Below are 22425 nucleotides of genomic sequence, written 5' to 3' on the forward strand. Positions count from 1 at the left end.
TCCTGCAAAGGAGCGCCGTTCTGCATGCACCGCTTGCGCCGCAGAGCCGGCCAAAAACGGCAATGCCTCACCCTCGCTGAGGGAAAAGACAGAAGAATTGGCAGCGAGTAAATAGCAAAACGATCCGTTTCATTACTTTGTATTCATGTAATAAATATTAGGGCTGTCAAAGTTAACGAGATAGCGCGTAAACGCAAATTCGTTTTAGCGACACTAGTTTCTTTCACGCATTAACACAATCGATCTTTCGGAGGTTTTAGCGGGCTCATTTTTAAAGCTATACTGAAGCTAGGAAACTGGCATCATATGAAACTAGAAAACCTAAGGAATCCATTGTTACCAACCATCTAATACTGGCTAGGCAAGAAGGAGGTTAAATAACGCTTAAAATCCCGCTAAATTTTAGCGATTAAATATTTTAATTGATTGACGTCCCTCATAAATATACAAATTAGACAATAATACAATTAGATGGTAATCTGCACAAGAAATAATGCACAACAACAAAAATTCGGTTATATAATCATCCGCTTATAGTGATCCATTTGACCTGGACAGACGTGATCACTAGAAGCGGTTTCCACTGTACTGGCATTTTTACCACTTTGTTCTTCTATATAACGATGAGGTGAAAGCTACGAACATGTCAGGAAACTGCATAGTTTTGATCTAATGTCATCTAGTGGAATTAGTTAGAAGAATATGTTCTACTGTCTTCCTGTCCGATGACTATAAGCTGGCAGTTTTGTACTGAAACAGTAACCAGGGAAAGTGTTCTGGTCTGGGCCCGTCTGGTCTTAATAACAGCAGAGAGTTGCTCCTGGAGGAGTGCAGGTCCAGCAGGCATAAACCCACAGTAACAGGTCTTTCCCTAATGGACGGCCGACCTAGCGAGGTGATCTGAACAGTCCTCCTCATAATGAGATTAAGGGACTAATTAGTACAACTGTGTGCTGTAGTGTGACTGTGTGCACTGAGGACTATGTGCCCCCTATCGGACTAGCCGTGTGGCCCCTGAGAGAGCAGGCCACACTGGGTCCGTCCCTGGTGTCCCTCCCTCCACTGCACTCACTGGCTAATTAATATTTCTTTGCATCCACTCTTCCAGCTCCTGTACACCATGCTGAGTTATAGTCCTGAAGTTATTGATCTGGGTTCTGGCAACAGCAGGCAAACAACGATCAAAATTACAAAAATTTAATCATGGCAATTTTCACAATGTGAAATAAGGAGCGTAATAATTACAGGACCTTGACATTTCAGACAGCACAATGAAATTCTCTTTAATCTTTTACAGCAAATAAGAAGCTCAGTCTTGTAAAAGTAGGCCATGGAGGCGCATCAGCTAACAGTAGCAGCTAAAGATATGGAGAAAAACGAAATTATCTTTGCCAAGGATAATCACTGAGAGAATTCAAGCCAGCAAATTAGAAGCAGGATGAGAATACGAGATTAAAAAATCAGATCCATTCCTCTTCGCACATTCCCCCTCCCCCCTTTTCACTTCTACCTCCTAACCCGTTAAAGTCACGCTAGTGTTTGATTGCCCCTGCGGCACCACTCTGACCTGTTCATTTAAGATGATGTGCAACTCTCAGGTCCGTTCCAGCACTCATTTGTTCCTCGGTGGGGTCCCCACGGCTGGCCAGTAAGAGGACCCCATACTGACCAAAGTGCCCTGGGAGCTTTAAACCCGGCCACTCACAACCAAGTAAGGAGACAGCTGAGTGTCATTGTTAATGTGGACACACAGCACCACAATGGCAAAATCAATGGAGCTATAGGGGACATCAATCTCAACAGCACAAGACCCTTTTGCTTGTCTCACCACTCCTCTAAAGCTCTGAATGAATGGTTGAGAGAAGGAGGGAAGGCGAGGGGGGGGAAGAGAGAAGGAAGGAAAGAAAGGGAACATGGAGGACTGACAGTGATCTTTATTGGCCTTTCCTCCATCCATCTCAAGGGGTTATGCTGTCCTTTGAAGATTGTGTGCATTTGACAGGCAGCCAAGTGGCCAGCAATCCTAATTCACCCAAAAACAGGCAGAGGTTTTTAGGTAAAGCCTCAGAAGTGCAGCACGGCAGCTGTATGCAGTTGGCATCATGCTTGCATTTTCTCCCCCTTGCCTGTTTTTCACTTCCAAATCTCTCTCTCTCTCTCTCTCTCTCTCTCTCTCTCTCTCTCTCTCTCTCTCTCTCTCTCTCTCTCTCTCTCTCTCTCTCTCTCTCTCTCTCTCTCTCTCTCTCTCTCTCTCTCTCTCTCTCTCTCTCTCTCTCTCTCTCTCTCTCTCTCTCTCTCTCTCTCTCTCTCTCTCTCTCTCTCCTTCCACGAGGATGAGAGAGACTGAAAACAGCGCTCCTCCTTTCAACAACAAAACGGCACTTGCTTCGTTACGGCGTGACACATGAGATGCACACCCAAAAAAAATAAAAATAACAGCAAGGTTCATTGTCTCTGAGACTGACTTAAAGGATGCCTCCTCATCCCATTAACATATATACAGATAGGCAGAGAGTAAATGAAAGCCTCCAAAAACGGAAGAGATCAAAGACGACAGAATTAAGGCCAAGTAATGAGGATCTTGGCAGGAACCCTGCAAATTTATTGATTGTTTGGCAAGCTGTGTGCGCTCCTGCTCCATTTTACGCTCCCTCTATACCATTTACTCTCGTATTTCAAACGCACACAGACCAAGCAGTGTGGGTTTTAACGGGGCCTTTGCGTGGCTACGGTTCCAGTGTCAAGCCTAATCACAATCTAATTTACAGTGCAATGATAATGTACTTGGCATAGGGAACAAGAAAATGAGAGATGGGCAGCCCATCACAGACCTACATACTTTCAATAACACAAGACTCTTAAATCAATTACATCCAGTACAAGGGCACTCGCTGGATGAGACGATGTGAGATAAATCCACAAAGCCAAAGGATTTGAACCAGTAACAAATAAAAAAAAAGCTACAATATGTATGAGGTGAGATTACAGACGGTTCTACTAAAATGTGTTACAAACTGCCGCAAGCTGAGGGACAGGCAGTCAAACTAAGATGACATCAAATCTCTGTGTTTGATGTCACATAATGTGTTTAATATACAAATCAGACACAGTTTGGTTGGAATTATTTGGTAGACTTTGTTTGTAATGATCACATTGCTACTTGGGCTGTCAAAGTTAGCGCGATAATGACTAGCTTGTTGGAAAGGTGGTTAAATAATGCTGTAAATCCGTGCTAAATTTTGGCAAGGAAAAACTGGCATGGCCTCAAGATATGTTAATGAAAATGGGTTCTATGGGTACCCACGAGTCTCCCCTTTACAGACACACCCGCTTTATGATAATCACATGCAGTTTGGGGCAAGTCATAGTCAAGTCAGCACACTGACACACTGACAGCTGTTGTTGCCTGTTGGGCTGCAGTTTGCCATGTTATGATTTGAGCGTATTTTTTTATGCTACATGCAGTACCTGTGAGGGTTTCTGGACCATATTTGTCATTGTTGTGTGTTGTTAATTGATTTCCAATAATAAATATATACATACATTTGCATAAAGCAGCATATTTGCCCAATCCCATGTTGATAAAAGTATTAAATACTTGACAAATCTCCCTTTAAGGTACATTTTGGACAGATAAAAAGTGTGCAATTAATTTATGATTAATCGTGCATTTTATATCTGTTCAAAATCCCGATTAACTATGGACAATCACGTGATTAATCATGATCAAATATTCTAATCGATTGACAGCCCTACTACAATGTGTTACAAACTGCCACAATACAGGCAGTCAAACCAAGATGACATCAAATCTCTGTGTTTGATGTCACGTAATGTGTTTAATGTACATTCAGACACAGTTTGGTTGAAACTATTTGGTAGACTTTGTTTCTAATGGTCACATTTCTACCATTCTGTATGTAAGAGCAGCAACATGAGAACAAAAGGAATAGAGTTAAGATAAAAAAAGAGAGTGTTGGCTGAAAAAATATTGCATTGAGAGCAGTGGAACAGATGAGATCAGAGGAAAAGAATGAAAAGAATTAGCCTAGATGAGGCAGATGAAAAGGGGACATGAATAAATGATGGAGAAAAGAAGACAACTACCTCCACGGCTCTCGCTGTCAGCCGGTTTCACCTGGATGGGGCGAGTCATCTGGAGGAGAGAGAAAGGAGAGAGCAACAGAGAGGTTAGCGCTGGCGACTCGGGCTGTCGTCGCTACAACAAGAGGCCACAAACCAGAGGTGTCGAGGTCCTCTCTCCCATACTAATGGCTGCTCTGCGAGACTGATCAAAGTGCCTGGGCTGGAGAGGAAACCAAAGCACCATCATGCAGCTAAGTTGACTTGACACTAGAGTGTTTCTGCTGCCTGTTATTCAGTGTAAACAAAACAACTCTCTTTCACACATAGAACAGGAGTGTGTATGTGTGTGTGTGTCCATTTGTGGTATTTCATGGCAGGTGCACGGAGAAGTTGCGAGGCTGCAGATGTGTGTCTAAGTGATAGAGGCCGAGGCAGTCCTACTAAAAGTGAATCCAGCCAGAGGAGGAGAGAGATCAATGCGGGCCTATTGATCCAGGCCCTTGGGCTGTGGAGAGCGTCTGGCTGGGAAGGATTCTCTGGTTAGGAGGCTCACTCTAATCCACTGGACCCTGATAAGAATGGCATTGCCTGGATTAGATGCCTCTGTCATCACAGTCTTTGTGTCACGCTCTCCTCCTTCCCCAATTTTACCTCCTTCTTTTTTCATTATTGTTGTTCAAGCTGAACAATTTCACCAGACAGTAAAAGCTCGAAAGATCTAGCTGTGATTTACAATATGTTTGTTACAGCTGCAGCACCAACACATGCCTCCTAGTCACATATTAGCTCGCACACTGTTTATACACCCACACACACACACATATAATATGCATATATGTACTGTAGCAGAGCATAAAGCTTTGCAATATAATTTATGTCCACTGATCTGATGCAAGTTCCAATATTCAGTCCAAAACAAATAGATTTAACAATAAAAAACGCACATTTTAATAAAACTGGGGCCAAAAGTGGCACCAATTTATAACAAGATTACTGGAACATAATAGTAACCTTTTACCACACTGTGCCATTTACAGTAAACCATTTGTAGCTGCTATTTAAGCATGTTTTTATTGCTGGAAACTATTTGCCATTACCGGGCATCCCAGTCACATCTCTGAAAACCACCCAGCACTGATATTTTTACACGTACATGTGTATATATTTCGTTCCATCCCCCTGTCATGTATCTTTTTTTCTGTTCGGTGCCGGAGCAGCGCTGAAAAGGTCAGATTTAAAGACAGGGCAGTCCAATAAAAGCATGACATGTTCAAGGAGAAACACCATAATGGGATTTTAAAATGTCTTAATAACATGCTGATATATGGGGGAGAGGCCTGGGCCCGATTCATTAAGTGCTAAACGTATCCATTTTCACCTTGAGGATCTGAGTAACCTTCCCGCACTGAAATGATTCCATAAATTTACCCATCTTAAATAATAACTAGCACTGGCTAAGTCTTTGTAGGTAAAACAGGGAGGATGCTCTACGCTTGTGAAGGTTGAGGTTTTAGCTCTTCGCTTCTTGGCTCGCTCCCCATCCTCCTCCCTCCCCGTCTACAAGTGCTTTTCTTTTTCCTTGTACAACACGAGCAAAGTAACCCTACAGTATGCTAATGCCAAGCCACAGGGCGCACTGCTCCACAGCATGTACGGATAGATTACAGAATCAACCGCGACACTATCGCACACGTGTTCAAAGCAACCTCTGAGACACAAACACCTCCGAATGGGGGGGAGAAAAACATCCGCAAGACAAATTCGCAGATAACTTTACAACACAGGAAATCTTTGAATTTGCCTTTGACATGTCAAACGGACAAAAGATGCTTCCATCCTGCCAGTTGATTTTTGTTCAAATGCGCGATGGAGGAGGCCAAATCCGCGGCTGTGGCTCCTCTACCGTGCTATGATCTCAGACGTCTCTACAGGGTGCCTCTGTGTGGGAGGCAGCTCTCTCTAAAGCTAGTTACTGTTCAGCCTCCAACATGCCAGCTTAATGGTCTATTTATTTGCCCGAGAGCAATGCATTATGGTCCTGAACAGTCACTACTGATGCCTCTCCGTTTGCTCCATTCCCCTTGAACACGTGGGGAAAATTGTGTAATTCCAGCAGAAATTAAGAGCACGTTGCAAAGCACTATATGCATGCTCACACATTGCACAGACATGGTAACTTTAAGTAAAATGTATTAAGTGCTGCTGTTGCCAAGGAGACCATTCATTAACTTTAGATACCGCTGGGCATGTTTTCACTCTGTCGTTTGTGGGCTGGAGCTAGTAGCTCCTCGACACACCCACAATGAACAGAGTGAAACGGTCACTGCTGCTCCCTGCACAAATAACACATGTTTTAATTGTAAATGCTTCTCAATGCTCCATTCATTGAGTTTAAAGAGTGGTTGGGTGAGCAAGGAGGAGTAACAGAAGAGAACCAGAAGAAGAGACGGGGAGAGATTGTGGAAAAAGACAACAAGAGATGGAGAGAAGGGAAAGAGAGATACAGTAGATACAGAGAGAGAAAGAAAGCTGCCTGCAACTCTTAGATAAGATTGCTTCACTGCTGAGTGGCATTTCTACCGCTCTGACTCATAGACTGAATATAAGAAGTGGACGTGGTCTCCGTGACGTCAACAATTGGTTTGTGGCATTTTGGCAATCGCCTTCTTGGCTTTTTGCAACCAGAAGTGACACCAGAGGATGGAGTTAAGTACAACCGAACGCTGAATAACACATTTTTAGATAACCAAAAGGTTAATATTAACCTTCTTGAACTGAAAACACACTGTGAAACGGTAAAAGTTGTAAGACGAAAACGCAAAAAACTCCCAGACCGGACAACGCCATGGTAGCGACCTGTCAATCACGAGGTAGCTACACCCTAAAGCATCCCCTGCTTTATGGTCTATTTGACTCTAAATGGGACCATAATTAACTAAATGAACATCATGTTGTATTGAAGAAGACTTGAAACTAGCGATTGAGACCATAAACTCATGTTTACAATGTTTACTGAGGTAATAAATCAAGAGAGAAGTAGGCTCATTTTCTCATAGACTTCTATACAATCAGACTTCTTTTTGCAACCAGAGGAGTCGCCCCCTGCTGGCTGTTAGAAGGAATGCAAGTTTAAGGCACTTCTGCATTGGCTTCACTTTTCAGACCTGGAGTTGCCCACTGCTCTGACTCCACCCTACTGCCTTCACACACACTGAAAAAGAGCTGCACAACTGTACTATAGGATCACTGTATATTTACAAATCAATCACCTGCCTCCCTACAGACACCCCTGCTAATAATGTAGTTTCAAATATAAATTGAGAAAATGGCGCAATGACCAAAATGTAAACTGATATGTGAACTGATATTAAGAGAGAAACTTTAATTTGGCCATCCTGATATTCTGCTTCCTTGCCATATGTATCTACCTGAGGTTGTGTAGCTGACTCAAGTACCTTGATTTTACTCAACAAGGTTTATCAAACCAGGCATGACGTTCATTTTGTTAATATGATGAAAAATGCATTTTTAAAATTATAAATTCTAGGGATGCTCTCAATCCAGATGTGATATTCAGTGAAGCATGAATAATTTGTCTCCTACAAATATTTGTTCTTCCTGAATTTGTTCAGTATAATTTGCATTTGACGACCCACGAGGAAAACGTAGCTGCAGTCCACTGAAAAACACTTCTTTAAAAGACACTGTGTTTTGCATGTTTCAGCCCTGCATGTCGCATATTGTACCATCAAGACAATTCCAAAGTTATTTATTTATTTAATATTTCAGCAAGGTTTGAAAACAACCGTGCAGACACGAGAGATCCGCTAAAGGGGAAACAATAAAAAAAGGAATATAAAAGTCAAGTACAGTGAGCAATGTGTGGTCATAGAGTTGAAAGACTCATTTTACAAGACTGTGCTGACTTATGGCGCATTTACGAGTTGGTGAGAGGCTGTAAAATAACGCATTTATGTTGAATAAACAGCAAACATAGACGTGGGGGGTGCATCTTTCTGAGGACATTAGTGACATTTCAACAAACACAGTGCTTTGCATTAGGTGCTTCTGTATCTCAAAGGCCAGGTTAAAGTGAATGTGAGCTGAATGTTTTTGACTCATCTAAATAAACAAACTCCTCTGATGACTCACAACAACTCTGTGGCTTCACAACCTTCAAATGAGTTACTATTGTTTATCTTCCTCTTCTAGTAGAAAATGCAGTTTTTGCTTTGCGTGTACAAGCCCTCTCTCTCTCTCACTCCACAAGCTGCGCTGCTTTGGGCTTTGACAAATCTATAGCTCCATATGCTTTTATTAAGCCGTCTCATTTGCCAAGTTAAGCCTCCAGTCAGTTGAATTGAAGCTCTTAGCACTAGTTTGCTGCTGTTTTATATGGAAGGCAAGATAGAAACCCCCAGGCCTAAAGTACATAGTGTGCAATGGGCCTGGGATAAACACACATGCCTACTGTTGGTTTATTTTTTGTTAGCCATTTTTATTCTTTGACTGAAACTAGCTACAAATTGATACGCCTACATGCATCCACCATCACCAACATATGATCAATACACATTTCTACGCCTTTTCTGAATTTATCATTATGCTGGTAAAGTTTAGGCCTGGCTGGGGAGCAAACGTTCTTCTACTGAAACTATTATTAGCCCTGGGCTCCGGCCACAAAAGACATACCACTGTCTGATTTCAAATTACAAAGAGCAAGTCAAGGAACTGTAGTCCGGACTTGGCCTGTTAGCAGTGTGGAGGATTTAGAGTCTACTGTTGGCACTATCTGCGACAGTAATGAGTTCATGACTAGTAGAGTTTAGCGGGATTGAGCAGTACAGAGTCCCAGACTCCACACTGCTGAAACCCCAGAGAGGGCCGGTAGCAAGGCAATAATACCGCTTTGGAAAGAGCCACAAAGACCTGGTGTGATTCCAAGCCCCAAAACTTTGTCTTTAACTTTCATATTATGCAAAAAAGACAGGAGAATGCAGTAAATAGAAAGTAGTAAATCTTGTCCTAGTTTTGCAGAAGCTCATCTCTAAGCAGTGAAAGTCTTTTACAGCAGTTATGAAACAGCACTTACTTACAGTACAGTGCTCGCCATAAAATAACTCTAATAGCCATACAATATGTGCGATGTCTTCTGGCTTTCACTCAGGTTTAATATAGAGTAATGTTTGTCCTGGGATCATTAATACGTATTAGTGGGCCATCAAAGCTCATGTTGCTGCACTGCTCAGTAACAGGAGCATAAACAGCCCCCGTCTGACTGGGCCGTCTCTGCTGATATAATTAATATTTCCAATTATTGATCTGAGGGAGTGCTGAGTGGTGGCTGTCCGGGGGCCCCGGCTTCATCTAATAAATCTGTACTGTATACAGTGCAGGAGAGAGACAGAGAGAGCAGAGTAGAGAGCGAGAGAGACGTGGTGTAATGATTGATAGTTATGAAGTGCTTCATTGCAATCACAATAATTGTTCATTAACAATAAAAAAAAATCGCAAATTACAAATGAAGATCAAATTTAAAAGGCTTAGTCGAGCCGGGTAATGAACTATTTCTTAATATTGCAAATTAACAGGATATGAAAAGACATCTCAACCATTTTACATGAAAATGTGATGGCATTATAGTGCAGTGAATGATATCATGTTGCATTTTTTTTTCAACAAAACAATGTGCATTTTCACTCAGCTAATAAAATACCGAGACGAATCTTCTGTTGGGGGTACTAGTTTTTTTGTTTTAACAAGTAACATAACACGTTAGTTTGCCATTAAAGTAATCAGTTATTTAGTTACGTTTTCAAATAAGCTATCCGTTACATGAACTCACAGTGAAATGCAAATTGTGCCTGGGGGATAAGCGTCTGTCAGCTGCAAAGAACTCTACTTCAGATTTGAAGAAGCACCTGCAGACGCACATCTCCACAGCACTGGTGGGTGGCGAGGCGCATCGAGGAGGAGAATGATGCCGGCGCTACAGCTCCGAAAACAGCAACGGCTTTCGGCTGTCACTCCGAGGGAAATTAACAAGCTTGTAGCTGGTTACGTGGCGGAGGAGATGCTACCAATATCAACTGTAGAGTCTCCATCTTTCCGTAAGATCATTAATAAAACCCCTATGACGCGTAACATGGAGGGAAGAGTGCCTGACAGAACAAAACATTTGCTAGCTAACGCAATATAATAAAGAGCTGTAGAGGGGATATTGCATCTGTCATTCCTGTCTGCAGAGTTATGGATGCCGTAGACGAGACTATGCAAATGATGGTACAATCAAAAGGTAGGCGTACAGTAGGCACCCTCTGGACAATATAACCAATATGCGCAAGGAATCGCAAAGGGGTTTTCATCTTTGGTTATGCAGAAGTACTCTAACAAGTTACTTTTCTCATTCGGTAAGGCTGTAATGTACAAATTATGTTTTAATGGCAGTAACGTAATTTTACTGTAACTTTAAATGTTATCTTATCTGTGGGGTATTCAAGACAGACAAAGGTGGAGAATGGCCATGTTTTTGTCTCCACCTGTTCTCTCACTCATCCTCACAATAATGTATACTGTCTGTAAGGAGTGAGAGTTCTTCACACTGCATTGTTTTTCTTATTGATTTATCCGTCATTTGGTCTACAAACTGTAAGAAAATAGTAAAAATGCACATCTCAAATTGCCAGAGCCTAAGGTGATGTTTTTGAATTGATAGCCTAAAACCCCAGGATATTAATTTTTACAATAATTTAAAACTGAGAAAAGCAGCAAATTCTCACATTTGAGGAACTGGAAACCAAATCATTAAATGTTTGGCCTTTTAACAATGAATCCCCTATTACTATAGATAAGTTGCAAGAAATGCATTTATGTTTTGTGTGTACATAAAAATTAGGGGTGGGAAAAAAATCGATTCAACTATGTATCAGGATTTATTTTTTTTGATTTTGAAATAAAAAATTTTAATACCAGAATCGATATATTTGCTTCATTTGAGTGTATTCAAAGGTAGAAGGAAGTTACTGCTTTAATTGTTGTAGTCTGAGTAATGTGACGCCATAATCTGCATCAGGACAGCTCTGACTACATACATGCTGAATATCAAACATTTTTACTGTATTAATTTAGATGTTTTCCAAAGTAAAAGTCCCTAGAAGTGTATGATTCAACTTTTTCCCATGGTTTAGTGTTTAAAAAGTTAACAAGAACTGTGTTGAATCGTAATATCAAATTGCAATACCCTAAGAATTGCAATACATATCGAATCGGCACCCAAGTATCGTGATAGTATCAAATTGGGAGATAGGCGTATTGTCCCAGCCCTTATAAAAATATTATATTCTACAATCTAGGTCATGTTTTTTTCTGAAATCCAAGATCTGGTTAAATAAACATGCTGATATACGCATGACATGTTTATATACGTGTGAGTGAGTGGGTATGTGCATGTCTGACAGCAGTATGACCGTTGATGTACCCATACTGTAGCTGCCCTGCCATGTGTGAATATACTGAATCTATGTGAGCGTGTTCATATGTGCTTAAATGCATGTGGGAGAATGTTTGTGCAGGGGAGTTATAATTTATCCATATGTGAAAATGTGCTGGCGGCAGCGGTGTGGCGGTCCTGATAAGAAGCACCAGTCAGTTCTGAGGAGATGGCAGCCACTATAAGCTTTGGGATTCCTATCAGGACCAACAGGATTTACAGCTCGAGGCGCTGACATGGACTGACAGACACCTGCAGACCTCAGCTAGTCGCTATCACGTTTGTAGGTCTACTCCATAATGCTTCATATGCATTTTGAATTTAAACTTGCATTCTGTAAAGGTGAGTTTTGTCTTCCAAAGACAAAAATGCACGCCCTCGTTTAGCAAGTGCAATTTGTTTTTTGCTTTGTAGTTTTTTTGTACGAGTAAGTGTTACTTTTTTCAAAGGCTGAATGGCTCCTCTCGGAACAAAACTGTTGATATCCATCTGTTACATTGAATGCTTCTTGTAATACACAAATGAGGCCACTGCTAACTCGCAAACATGTGCAATCTGTAGTACCATTACTACTAGCACCACTACTACATCTTTGATTAAGACCATTAGACCTTCTGTTGTCTGATGCCATCCAAGTTCCTGTTTATCTCTTCCCCCAAAACACTAACGGCCTCCCAGGAACAGCCTGAAGTTCATCTACCGAATGCTTTCCAAAAGGCTTTCCAACCCCCTCTATTATCATTGCTTTACTAGCTGAAGTGGTTGGCCAGCTGTCTGACTGCTACAGCCCTCATTACACAGACAGCAGAACTCAGCTCTCATCAAGATTTCATGAAGGTGAATGTCACACATCAAAAAACAGCTCATTTGAGGCGCCCCATGACTCAGCAGACAGAGTTGCACGGCTTGGGCTGATGTTGGTTCTCATCAAACTCTCTATTACTCCTGTATAGAGTCTGATTAACTCAAAAAACTAGGCGTGGGGAAAAAAAATCGATTCACCTACTGTATGTATAGCGTTTTGGGGTTTTTTTGTACGATTTTGAAATAGATTTTGTAATGCCAGAAGCTATATATTTGCTTCATTTGAGTCCATGCAGAGCTTTTATTGTTGTAGTCTGATTAACGTGGCGTCATATCTGTTACGTATTCACCACCAAAGCAAACCGCAGCGAGCCGAAATGACAATAACGTGCGGTCAAGCCAGCTGTCACTCTCATCTCTTTGGTCAAATCAGCCGACGCTACAACTGTAGAGCACCCATATACTGACATTTATGTTACATGCATTCAAACGGCCCCAATGGAGCTAACCATGGATGTATAAAGACAACGGAGCTGATGGCAGAGCTAGAGACAGACTTGGTGAAGCTAGCAGAAGTATACACGTGTGACTACGTCTGGTTTTCAAAATAAGATGTTAACAAAGGGAACTGTATATACAAAATACAGATATGGAAATAAGATTGATTGGATTATATTCACCAGAAGTATAAAACATTACATGTCCCTTATAAATTTAAAATAAAAAAACACTAATTTGTGAGGGAAATGTCTTTATTCTTTGATTTTTTGGTTGCTGGAAAAAATGGAATAAATGATGCCTGACAATGACTGACAAACATTTTAATGTATTCATTTAGATATTTTCCAAAGTAAAAGTCCCTAGAAGTGTATGATTCAACTTTTTCCCATAATCTAATGTTAAAAAAGTTAACAAAAATCGCAATAAATCGTAATATCGAATCGCAATACTTGAAAATCACAATAAATATACCCAAGTATCGTGAAAGTATTAAATCGGGAGATCGGTGTATCGTCCAAGCCCTACAAAACACCACATAAAAACCTCTCCCTCCACCTCTGAGTTTGCTTATCACTGCCCCAACCCTTCACGCACACCCTGTCACTCGCTCTCACGCCATGCTTGTCCCGTCTACTTGATTATGTCTTCCTGTCTTGTGGAGTATAAGCTCTCCACCACTACTTGTATAAGAGACTCTGAGTCCTACAAGACTTGTGCAGTGGACTAGGGTATGTGGGTGACAGAAACAGTGTGCAATCATGAGGGGGAGTAGATAGGGGGATTGAGCTAATGCCTAAATCCTGTCCTACTGAGCCTGTAGCGGGGCGTCCAAGAGATAAAGAGAAACAGAGGGAGAGACGGAGAGAGATGGAGAAGGAGGGAGGAAAAGGATCATAAGGAAGTGACAGAAATGTGAAAACTAATGAAAAGATGCTTGAGAAGATGCAGAGAAAGGGATTGAGAGAGTGGGTGGGGATTTATTAATAAGAGAAAATAAAAACAAGAAATAGTGTTTTTCTCCCTCTCCTGCCCCTCCTTCTTCCTCCACTTCCTGACTTATGAGCCACACTTTGGTTATCAGGGGAAGGGCATCACTCCCAGACATCTTTGGCACGGCTGCTTTTCAAGCCCAGAGAGCTATTGACATGGCGTGTTACTGTAATGCGTGAAGCAGTGGGAGACTCATTGTAAATCTGTGTCAACAAATGCTGGAGCAGCAGCAAGCTCAATCTCTCTCTCTCTCTCTCTGTGTCGGCCTCGCTTTGCCTCTCTCTTGCATTTACCGACCTATCTAATGAATCTTATCTGCACAGCACACTGGAGGCTTAAGCTTTTGGTGGGCTCACATCTCTCCCCCCCCCCCCCCCCCCCCCCACACACACACACACACACACACACACACACACACACACTCTCACTCTCTCTCTCTCTTTCTTATTCTGCTCGCTGTTTGATGTGGTTTACGCTCTTCAGTTCATTTTGAGGAACTGTCCTTAGACAGATAAGATCATGACGACAGACCCAACCCAGTGGCTTCAGAAGGGCAGCATCGTGCCAATCCCAGCATGCTCCACAGTGAGGGTCCGGAGCGAGCAGGAAGTAGCGAAATGGCAGAGGATGTGTTCCGTGACAGAATTACAGATCTGGACTTGTGTGAGGCTTTAATGCTTAAAGGTGCCCTTATGCACTGACGCCATGTTCCCTATCTGGCTGCTGCCTTGATATTTGCTTTGAAGATTATGTCCTGCCTGACCGTCTGTGAGTTACAGCTACGGCGATGATGTACAGCATCATGTACAGCATGTGCACATCCGAGCACACCACTGCATGTGCACTTACAGAATCTCTGTAAATACGACAGTTCACAAGATTCTCCATCCTCGCAGAGTACGGAACAATAATTATGAATTGTGACTGTTAAATTCTGTACTTTTAGATGGGCTTGCCGTGGTAGTCGGTGTTACACAGTGTTCGGGCATTCACAGTTTACATTATTTGCCCCACTGTTGTTTTAGAAATAAAACCCATTTAGTTTATTTTCAGGTATCTGCGACCACACTCGTCAAATTAAAAAACTAGATTATTTTATTATCTCATTCAATCTGTGGGACATTTTAGGGTATGGAGTGACATTACTCAACGTTTGTGTATAAGACGAAACATGCTCTGGAAAAGTGTGTGATTTTCTGTCATTACTTGGCACTCGGCCGTGTCCAACATCATAGTGTATGACTCAGCTGTGCTTCAGGTGATGAGTCAAATTGCTCATGTTTCCACTCAAAGCCACAACTATTTTCCGACAGTGCTCCCATTTAGCTTTGTTTTGTTCTGCATCGTGTCTGCTGAAGCCAAAGAGTGCCCACACAAATGATATGCCATCTTTTTTTTGTACCACCAAAGCTGCAGTTTCTCCAACATTTGCTTCCTTTGATTCATCCGAGTTCAACTAGGCACGCATTGTTAAAAAACTGGTTAAAGAAAATTGCTTAAAAGTGGTGGAACAATGCCGACTTCACTTCCCCAGTTTGGATTAAACCCACAGACATGACGCAGGCACAGCGATTAGTTGTTTGTCTTTAGGATTAGATGTGATTCATAGTTGTACATTCAGGTGTGTTAAAGGGGTACGCTACAATTAACTTAGAGAATCAATTTACTCAACATACCATGATTAAATTAAGTCGTGAGAGATACAGCTATAATATCAGTTTCTGTACATTTTCCGCTTACTGCACAGCCCTACATGCACTCAGCCACACTCATACCAGCTTATACACGGAGACACACACACAAACACACACACCCTTAGCTGCATGTTTCCTTTACCCTCTGTGTTGAGCCCAGAATGCTCCTGCTGCTGTCACAGCAACTCCAGGATTGTGACAGATTACGGCCTGCTGCCCTGACCAATGGGAGCCAAGATGTGTTGCCTGCCCACTGACTCATAATTCTTGGCATACCTATGCCGAGTTGACGTTTCTTTAATGGTCCCTAGACCTCCAGTAGGCATCCTTGTCCTGAGCACTATGATTGCCTATTAGCAATTCACCAACACTTGCACTTTTCTACCCCTCCACACCCCATGCCACCCCTCCGAGGAAGGGAGATAGGACCGGGAGAAGAAGCCGCCAGAGGAGGATAGAGATAGATGGAAGGAGGGAGAGATAGCGGCGCAGCCAAGCATGCTGGCTTTGACTTAGAGAGAAGTCTGAGGGGTGCCAGGAAGAGAGAGACAGACACAAATGGAGACAGGAAGAGATGAAAAACCTGTCAGAAATGTAGATAGTGAAACAATACTTTTGAAATAGATTTTTTTAATGCCAGAATTGAAATATTTGAGTCTATGTGGAGGTAGAAGGAAGTTACCGCTTTTATTGTTGTAGTCTGAGAAACGTGACGTCATATCCGTTCCGTATCCGTCAACCAAAACAAACCGCAGTGAAACGAAATGAGAAAGTAGAAAATGGCGTAGGGTCTGCGTGGATACGACCTGCAAACACTACACATACAGTAAAGTATGGAAACACTTTGGGTTTCACACATTGCCAGGAAAAGCAGAGCTGGACATCATGGCTAAAGCTGCATGCTAACTCTGTCATGGACAGGAAACGTTATCGTATTGCGGTAACGCCGTCAATCTCATCTCCGTGGTCAAATCGGCGGACGCTACAACTGTAGAGCACCCATAAGCTGATATTTTATAATAAATACATTCAAACGGCTCCGATGGAGCTGACCATGGATGTTTAAAGAGAAAGGAGCTGACGGGAGAGCTAGCGACGGACTTGGAAAAGTTAGCGGAAGGATATATGTGTGACTACGTCCGGTTTTCAAAATAAGGTGTTAACAAAGGTAACAAATTACATATATAGAAATAAAACTGATTGTTATATCCACGAGAAGTATAAAACAATAAATGTCCCTTGTAAATTAAAAAAAAAAAATACAACTAATTTGTGATGGAAATGTCTTTATTCTTTATTCTTTACTCTTTTGGGTTGCTGGAAAAAAGATTTTTATTTTATTGATTAATAATGCTTGACAATAACAGATATATTTGACTCAAGGACATCTCTGACTACATACATGCTGAAAATCAAACATTCTTACTGTATTAATGTAGATAATTTCCAAAGTAAAATTCCCTAGAAGTGCATGATTCAACTTTTCCCCATGGTCTAGTGTTAAAAAAGTTAACAAAAATTGCAATAACGCGTGATATCGCATCGCAATACTTGTAGAATTGCAATACTTATTTAATCAGCACTCAAGTATTGTGACAGTATTGAATCAGGAGATAGGTGTATTGTCCCAGCCCTAGTACATATGCTTTCAGTCAACACACCCTGTTCCCCAAACTCTGCTGTCTACTCCGATACGCCACTGGAGGACTTCCCCACTCGGTCTCATTAAGCAGCCACATCTGCCACAGCTACAGATCAGTATGACATACTGGTTATTAATGATAGGATGATCGACCATTTGTTATCCTATAGGACCATTATCAAGTTGGTGAAATCTGGACTCGGCGCCGTTGCCTGGTACATGTTTGCGTGTGTTTGTGTGTGTGTGTCTGTGTCCATCAAAGGGGGGATTGCAAGAAGGAGCCAGAGCTCACAGGATCGACACAGGGCCAGCCTGCTCCGTCCATCTGCTCCGAGCCTCATTCCCAGCATATCAATACCCCACGTCTCTCACACACACACATATACGCACACACACACACACACACACACACACACACACAGAGCATTCTGTCACCTGCGACTTCTGCTGGTTCCATCACTCTCCCACCACTCCAGCTCTTGGCTGTAAAGCCTGCTTATGTTTCATCCTGACACTTAGAGAAAATCCCCGCTTGTCTATAAGCGCATTCAGTACCAAACAAAAGGGACAGGCGCGTCTCCTAGCTCCTCGTCTCCTCCTCCATTCAAGTCTGTCTGACGCTGCAACACAGTACAGTTGTTTGCTAAATAAACACAAAGAAAGCCCTCTAGCTGTGTCTAATTCAACCTTGAACTGCGCAGAACCTGAGGGCCAGACAAGCAGCACACCGGCATGACCTCTCGCTATTTCTCCCAATCTGCAGCAAACACACTCTGACGAAGTGAGAACAGGAAGCACTGGAGCGGAAAACACATTGGAAGTGTCTCTGCCAACTCCCACTCCTCACTACCTCCCAAGGCCTTGGGTGGCTTATTTCATTGGTGGGGTTTGGAGTGGGTGAGTGGATGTGGTTTGGGGGCAGCGTTTTGTATGTGTTCATCGAAATTTGGTCGAAATTTTTAGAGCAGGGGGAATAAAAGACGTTGTGTCGTGTGCTGTATGCCGTTTCTAGAAAGAGGCAGAGGCTCCCTAAACTGACCCTGTCAGATGGTTTGTTTCACAGAACCATCTGAGAAACCGTCATTGGAAACTGTTTGGAGAAGGGCAGGCACTTTCAAAAAATACTTGGCAGGTGGTTGGATGAACCATCTGTCAGTCATACTAACGAAAACAAAACTGACTGCGAAAACATTGATTACTTTTACTTGTTCTTTGCTCTTCTTTCAATGAAGAAATACTCTCCAGTTCTGATACAACTGATGCTATTGCAACAGCTACGCTAACCTCTTCAGCAGCTGCCATTGTTGTTAAGAAAGAACAATCGCCTCTCTGTGTCGTCTGGCGAGCCAGACACAAACGCATTACTTGGAGGTTAAATAACGCTCCAAACTTACGCAAAATTTTGGCGAGGAAAAACTGGCATGGCCATTTTCAAAGGGGTCCCTTGACCTCTGACTTCAAGATATGTGAATGAAAATGGGTTCTGTGGGTACCCACGAGTCTCCCCTTTACAGACATGCCCACTTTATTATAATCACATGCAGTTTTGGGCAAGTCATAGTCAAGTCAGCACACTGACACACTGACAGCTGTTGTTGTCTGTTGGGCTGCAGTTTGCCATGTTATGATTTGAGCATATTTTGTATGCTAAATGCAGTACCTGTGAGGGTTTCTGGACAATATTTGTTATTGTTTTGTATTGTTCATTGATTTCCAGTAAAAAATATAGACATACATTTGCATAAAGCAAGCATATTTGCCCACTCCCATGTTGATAAGAGTATTAAATACTTGAAAGATCTCCCTTTAAGGTACATTTTCAACAGTTAAAAATGTGTGATTAATTTGCGATAAATCGTGATTAAATATTTGAATCGATTGACAGCACTGTATTTTAGATATTCAGGGTCTCATTCGGGACCTGTCAAGACCTCTAGCGAGAGATAGGCCATATTATCAAATTATGATGAATCGAAATGCAATACCTGTTCACCCCGTCAATGCCACCACTCTCCTCATACCATATCCTCCTCCGTTTTTACAGCAGCATCCATGACAGCCCATCACCTCACCTGCCCCTCACACCTCCCTCCATCCAGGGACATTTTGTATGCATGCATGTATTCATGAGCGGGTATTAAATTTAAAGATGTTTTTTACAGTCAACAGTCACTGATATACAGCTAATGCGGGCCGAGAGGAGGGAGACAGAGACGGGGAGGGAGAAAGGGAGACACTGTGCACTCTGTATGAACTCGAGCTGAATCACACTCAGAAGCCTCCTACACTTCCTCCCCTCCTTGTCTTAGCTTTTATTATTTATTAATTTATTCATTTTAATGAAGTTCATCTGAGCACATTCGTCTAACAATTAGGACTTAAAGGTTTAACATCGTGCAATATAGGACCTTAAATCCTACTGAAATTACATGTGGGATTTGTGTTGCATTCTCTCTTTCTTTTCCCCTCCTCTTCGCCCCAACAGGCGCTAGGTAGATGTTGTGTCTGTTGTTTCATGAGGTCAGGATTGTTTTCCTCAATTCTTTGGCTCTGAGGGGCAGTCGTGGGAGCTCTAATGGCTTGTTCACACTCTCTGCTTTGCATTATTTCCTAACTGCGAATACCAAGGGGCCATGTCACAGAGAGAGCCATCCTAAAGCACTTAACAATGTAACCTACATACACTCAAGCATGGACAGAAACACGAATACGGAGACACTAAAGCATGAAGGTAAAGCACACACTCCAACACTTCACTGACAGGACATGGGGGGCTCTTAGCTCGAGGGGGGGGTCACACAGGGGATGCTTTATTTGCACTCAGACTACGCCACCCACGGAGCTCAGCCGATACGGCGTACAGTACTGACTCCAAAGTAAAGAGGACAGAGAAAGAGAGAGAAATGAGAGAAAATGAAAAGGCCCTAAAGAAACTGATTTTGCCTCATAGTTCATCTTCATCTGGGTGCCCTGTCCCAAACCCCACTTCATGAAATAAGTCCTGCTGAAAATCAATGGCAGTCCGAGCTGTGTAAAGGTCAGCCATTCAGCAGCGCTGGCCTTGGTGGACCAGTCAAGCCCAGGCTTGTACTGTGAAGCTCAGCTAAGTAGAATTAATGGGGGGATCGATTATTCTGCACACAACTTAAATTGAACTAAGCAGAGAATCATTTTAAGGCAGGAACTGTACCATGACATAGAATGAGATGCATTCGCCACACAGCCAACCCCAGAACTCATTTAGCAAGCACAAAGTAAAGGGTGGGAATAAAAAAGAGATTTTTAAATAACGCTCTCTCTTCATCTCCGCTCCATCTCTCCTCTTCTGCCCCCTTCTTTTTTGAGTTCACCCTCTGTAAAGTAACCTCCCGATAACACCCTGAACCCACCCGGGACCCAACTCACATTTGATACATAGAAGCACTTTTCCTCTTTCTTCCACCTTCACTCCCTTTCCACCTCGCCTCGTTTTTTTATTTCATGTCACCTCCGGCACCTCATTCTTCTTGTATTTTCCCTTGTTTAAAACAAAATCAATATGGAACCGGAGGAGACAAATCAACGTATGGTGGCACTGCAGGGGGAGGCCCAGCAGGCTCCCACCTCACTGGTCACATGTTCCTCGCTCGCTCACTCGCTCGCTCCGTGGTATGGGGGGAGGGGCGGAATAAGTGAAGGAAGGAAGGGCGGATGGGTGGAAGTAAAGATGTAAGGTTTGACTTATGGAAGGATGAAATGATAGGAGACCAAAGGGCTGGAGAGGGATGAAAGGGAGCTGGTGAGGGATGAAACAACGCTCCAATGGGAGGGCATATGGAAGGAGAAATGAATGGAGAGAGGGATGAGAGAAAGAGAGGAGAGGAGTGGGCGGCGGTGGGGGTGGGGATTGGGGAGGTGTTGGGGGTGCGTATCATGGAAAATTCTGCTCCAGTGACTGGAGTGCAGAACGGGAGCCCTCATCTATAATGTATATCATGGATCCGTGAGAGATTTTCATACATATAAAATGGAGCAGCACCAGGAAGTGTCTCGCTGCCACAGCACAGCCGAGAATCGCCCGTGGGGGCAATTTCAATATTCTGTTCTGTTTGTACTTTCATACCGTTAATTCACATATAACCCTGTGTTCCTTTGCATTGCTTCCTACTGTGTGAGTCAAAAAGGATTAAAAGACTCCATGACTATATGTAAACACATTTTATGCAAGATTATTCAAATGCCTCCACGACGAGAGAAGACAGTCTTTGCGTATTTAACCTCGCTCTACACTTAAAGAGAATGTGCTCTATTCTAACAACTAGGGGATGCTAATTTTGAATTATTTTGCTGACCAATAGCCGACCCTCGTTAACCGTTAACTGACTAGATTAGCGCCTTGCATGCAGGGGTGCTGTGGTTGAAGTGCCTAATAAGCCGCCCAGCTGCAACAATAACCCCATGCATAAACATCTTAAATCCATCATTTATCGCCAGCTGCAGTGTATGCACAAAACAGGCAACTGAGTCCCCAGTTCACCCGTCCGGGATAGTTAGCAGCCATGATGCTGTGTGTATTATCGTGGACACATACAGCCACTTTCCCAGTAAATCTCCACCACATCAATTACCGGAGATTAGCCTGCAAGGTGGTCAGCTGTGTGTCTGCCTGGCATACTCTGTCAGGGATTCCACCAGTGTATTGCAAGCCCAGCATAACGTTAGCGAGTGTCCGGTCAAGAGAGTGTGTATCTGACGATGAGTATGACGTTAGCAGTTACGTTGTAGCTATGAACGTACCAGTGCAATGTGTGTACAGTTTATTTGTCGATGAATAAATGCTACAACTCCTCAGGACCCAAGCCAAGTCGTCCCTGTGTCTTGCTTGTCACCTACTGATTAAAGTGAAGGGTGTAAGCCCCGAAGTTAGCAACAACTCCGACTCAGGCTCACTTAGGCTATATCCACACTAATACGTTTTTTTATTAGCAAAAAACGATCTCCCTCCAGATGAGCATTTTAGGGCCGTTTCAGAATTAATCTCTGTCCATACTTCCATGCCTGAAAACGCATATCACACATGACCATTCGTGCACACTGGGCATGCGCGTGCCTGTTTAAATAGGAAGCAGCGCTGGACACAGGAATCGATGTAAAGTGCTCAAATAATAGCTAATAATAATAGTTTCTGTCCGTCCAAACTAAAACGCCACCCCAGAGTTTTAAAACTAAAACAGGGTCAG

At 42.7% G+C, this 22425-nt stretch overlaps 1 protein-coding gene across 17 annotated transcripts in view; it reads right to left on the minus strand.

Annotated features, from left to right (window-relative positions):
• The window catches only part of celf5a (cugbp, Elav-like family member 5a), a 256225-nt gene that overhangs the window by 115018 nt on the left and 118782 nt on the right, over nt 1-22425 (minus strand). For all 17 annotated transcript variants that reach the window (XM_074635727.1, XM_074635725.1, XM_074635713.1 and 14 more), the window contains exon 3: nt 4108-4156. In XM_074635727.1, the coding sequence (XP_074491828.1) occupies nt 4108-4156 (49 nt within the window). The remainder of the gene's footprint in view (nt 1-4107; nt 4157-22425) is intronic.

Source organism: Sebastes fasciatus, chromosome 5, assembly GCF_043250625.1.
Source record: "Sebastes fasciatus isolate fSebFas1 chromosome 5, fSebFas1.pri, whole genome shotgun sequence".
NCBI lineage: Eukaryota > Metazoa > Chordata > Actinopteri > Perciformes > Sebastidae > Sebastes > Sebastes fasciatus.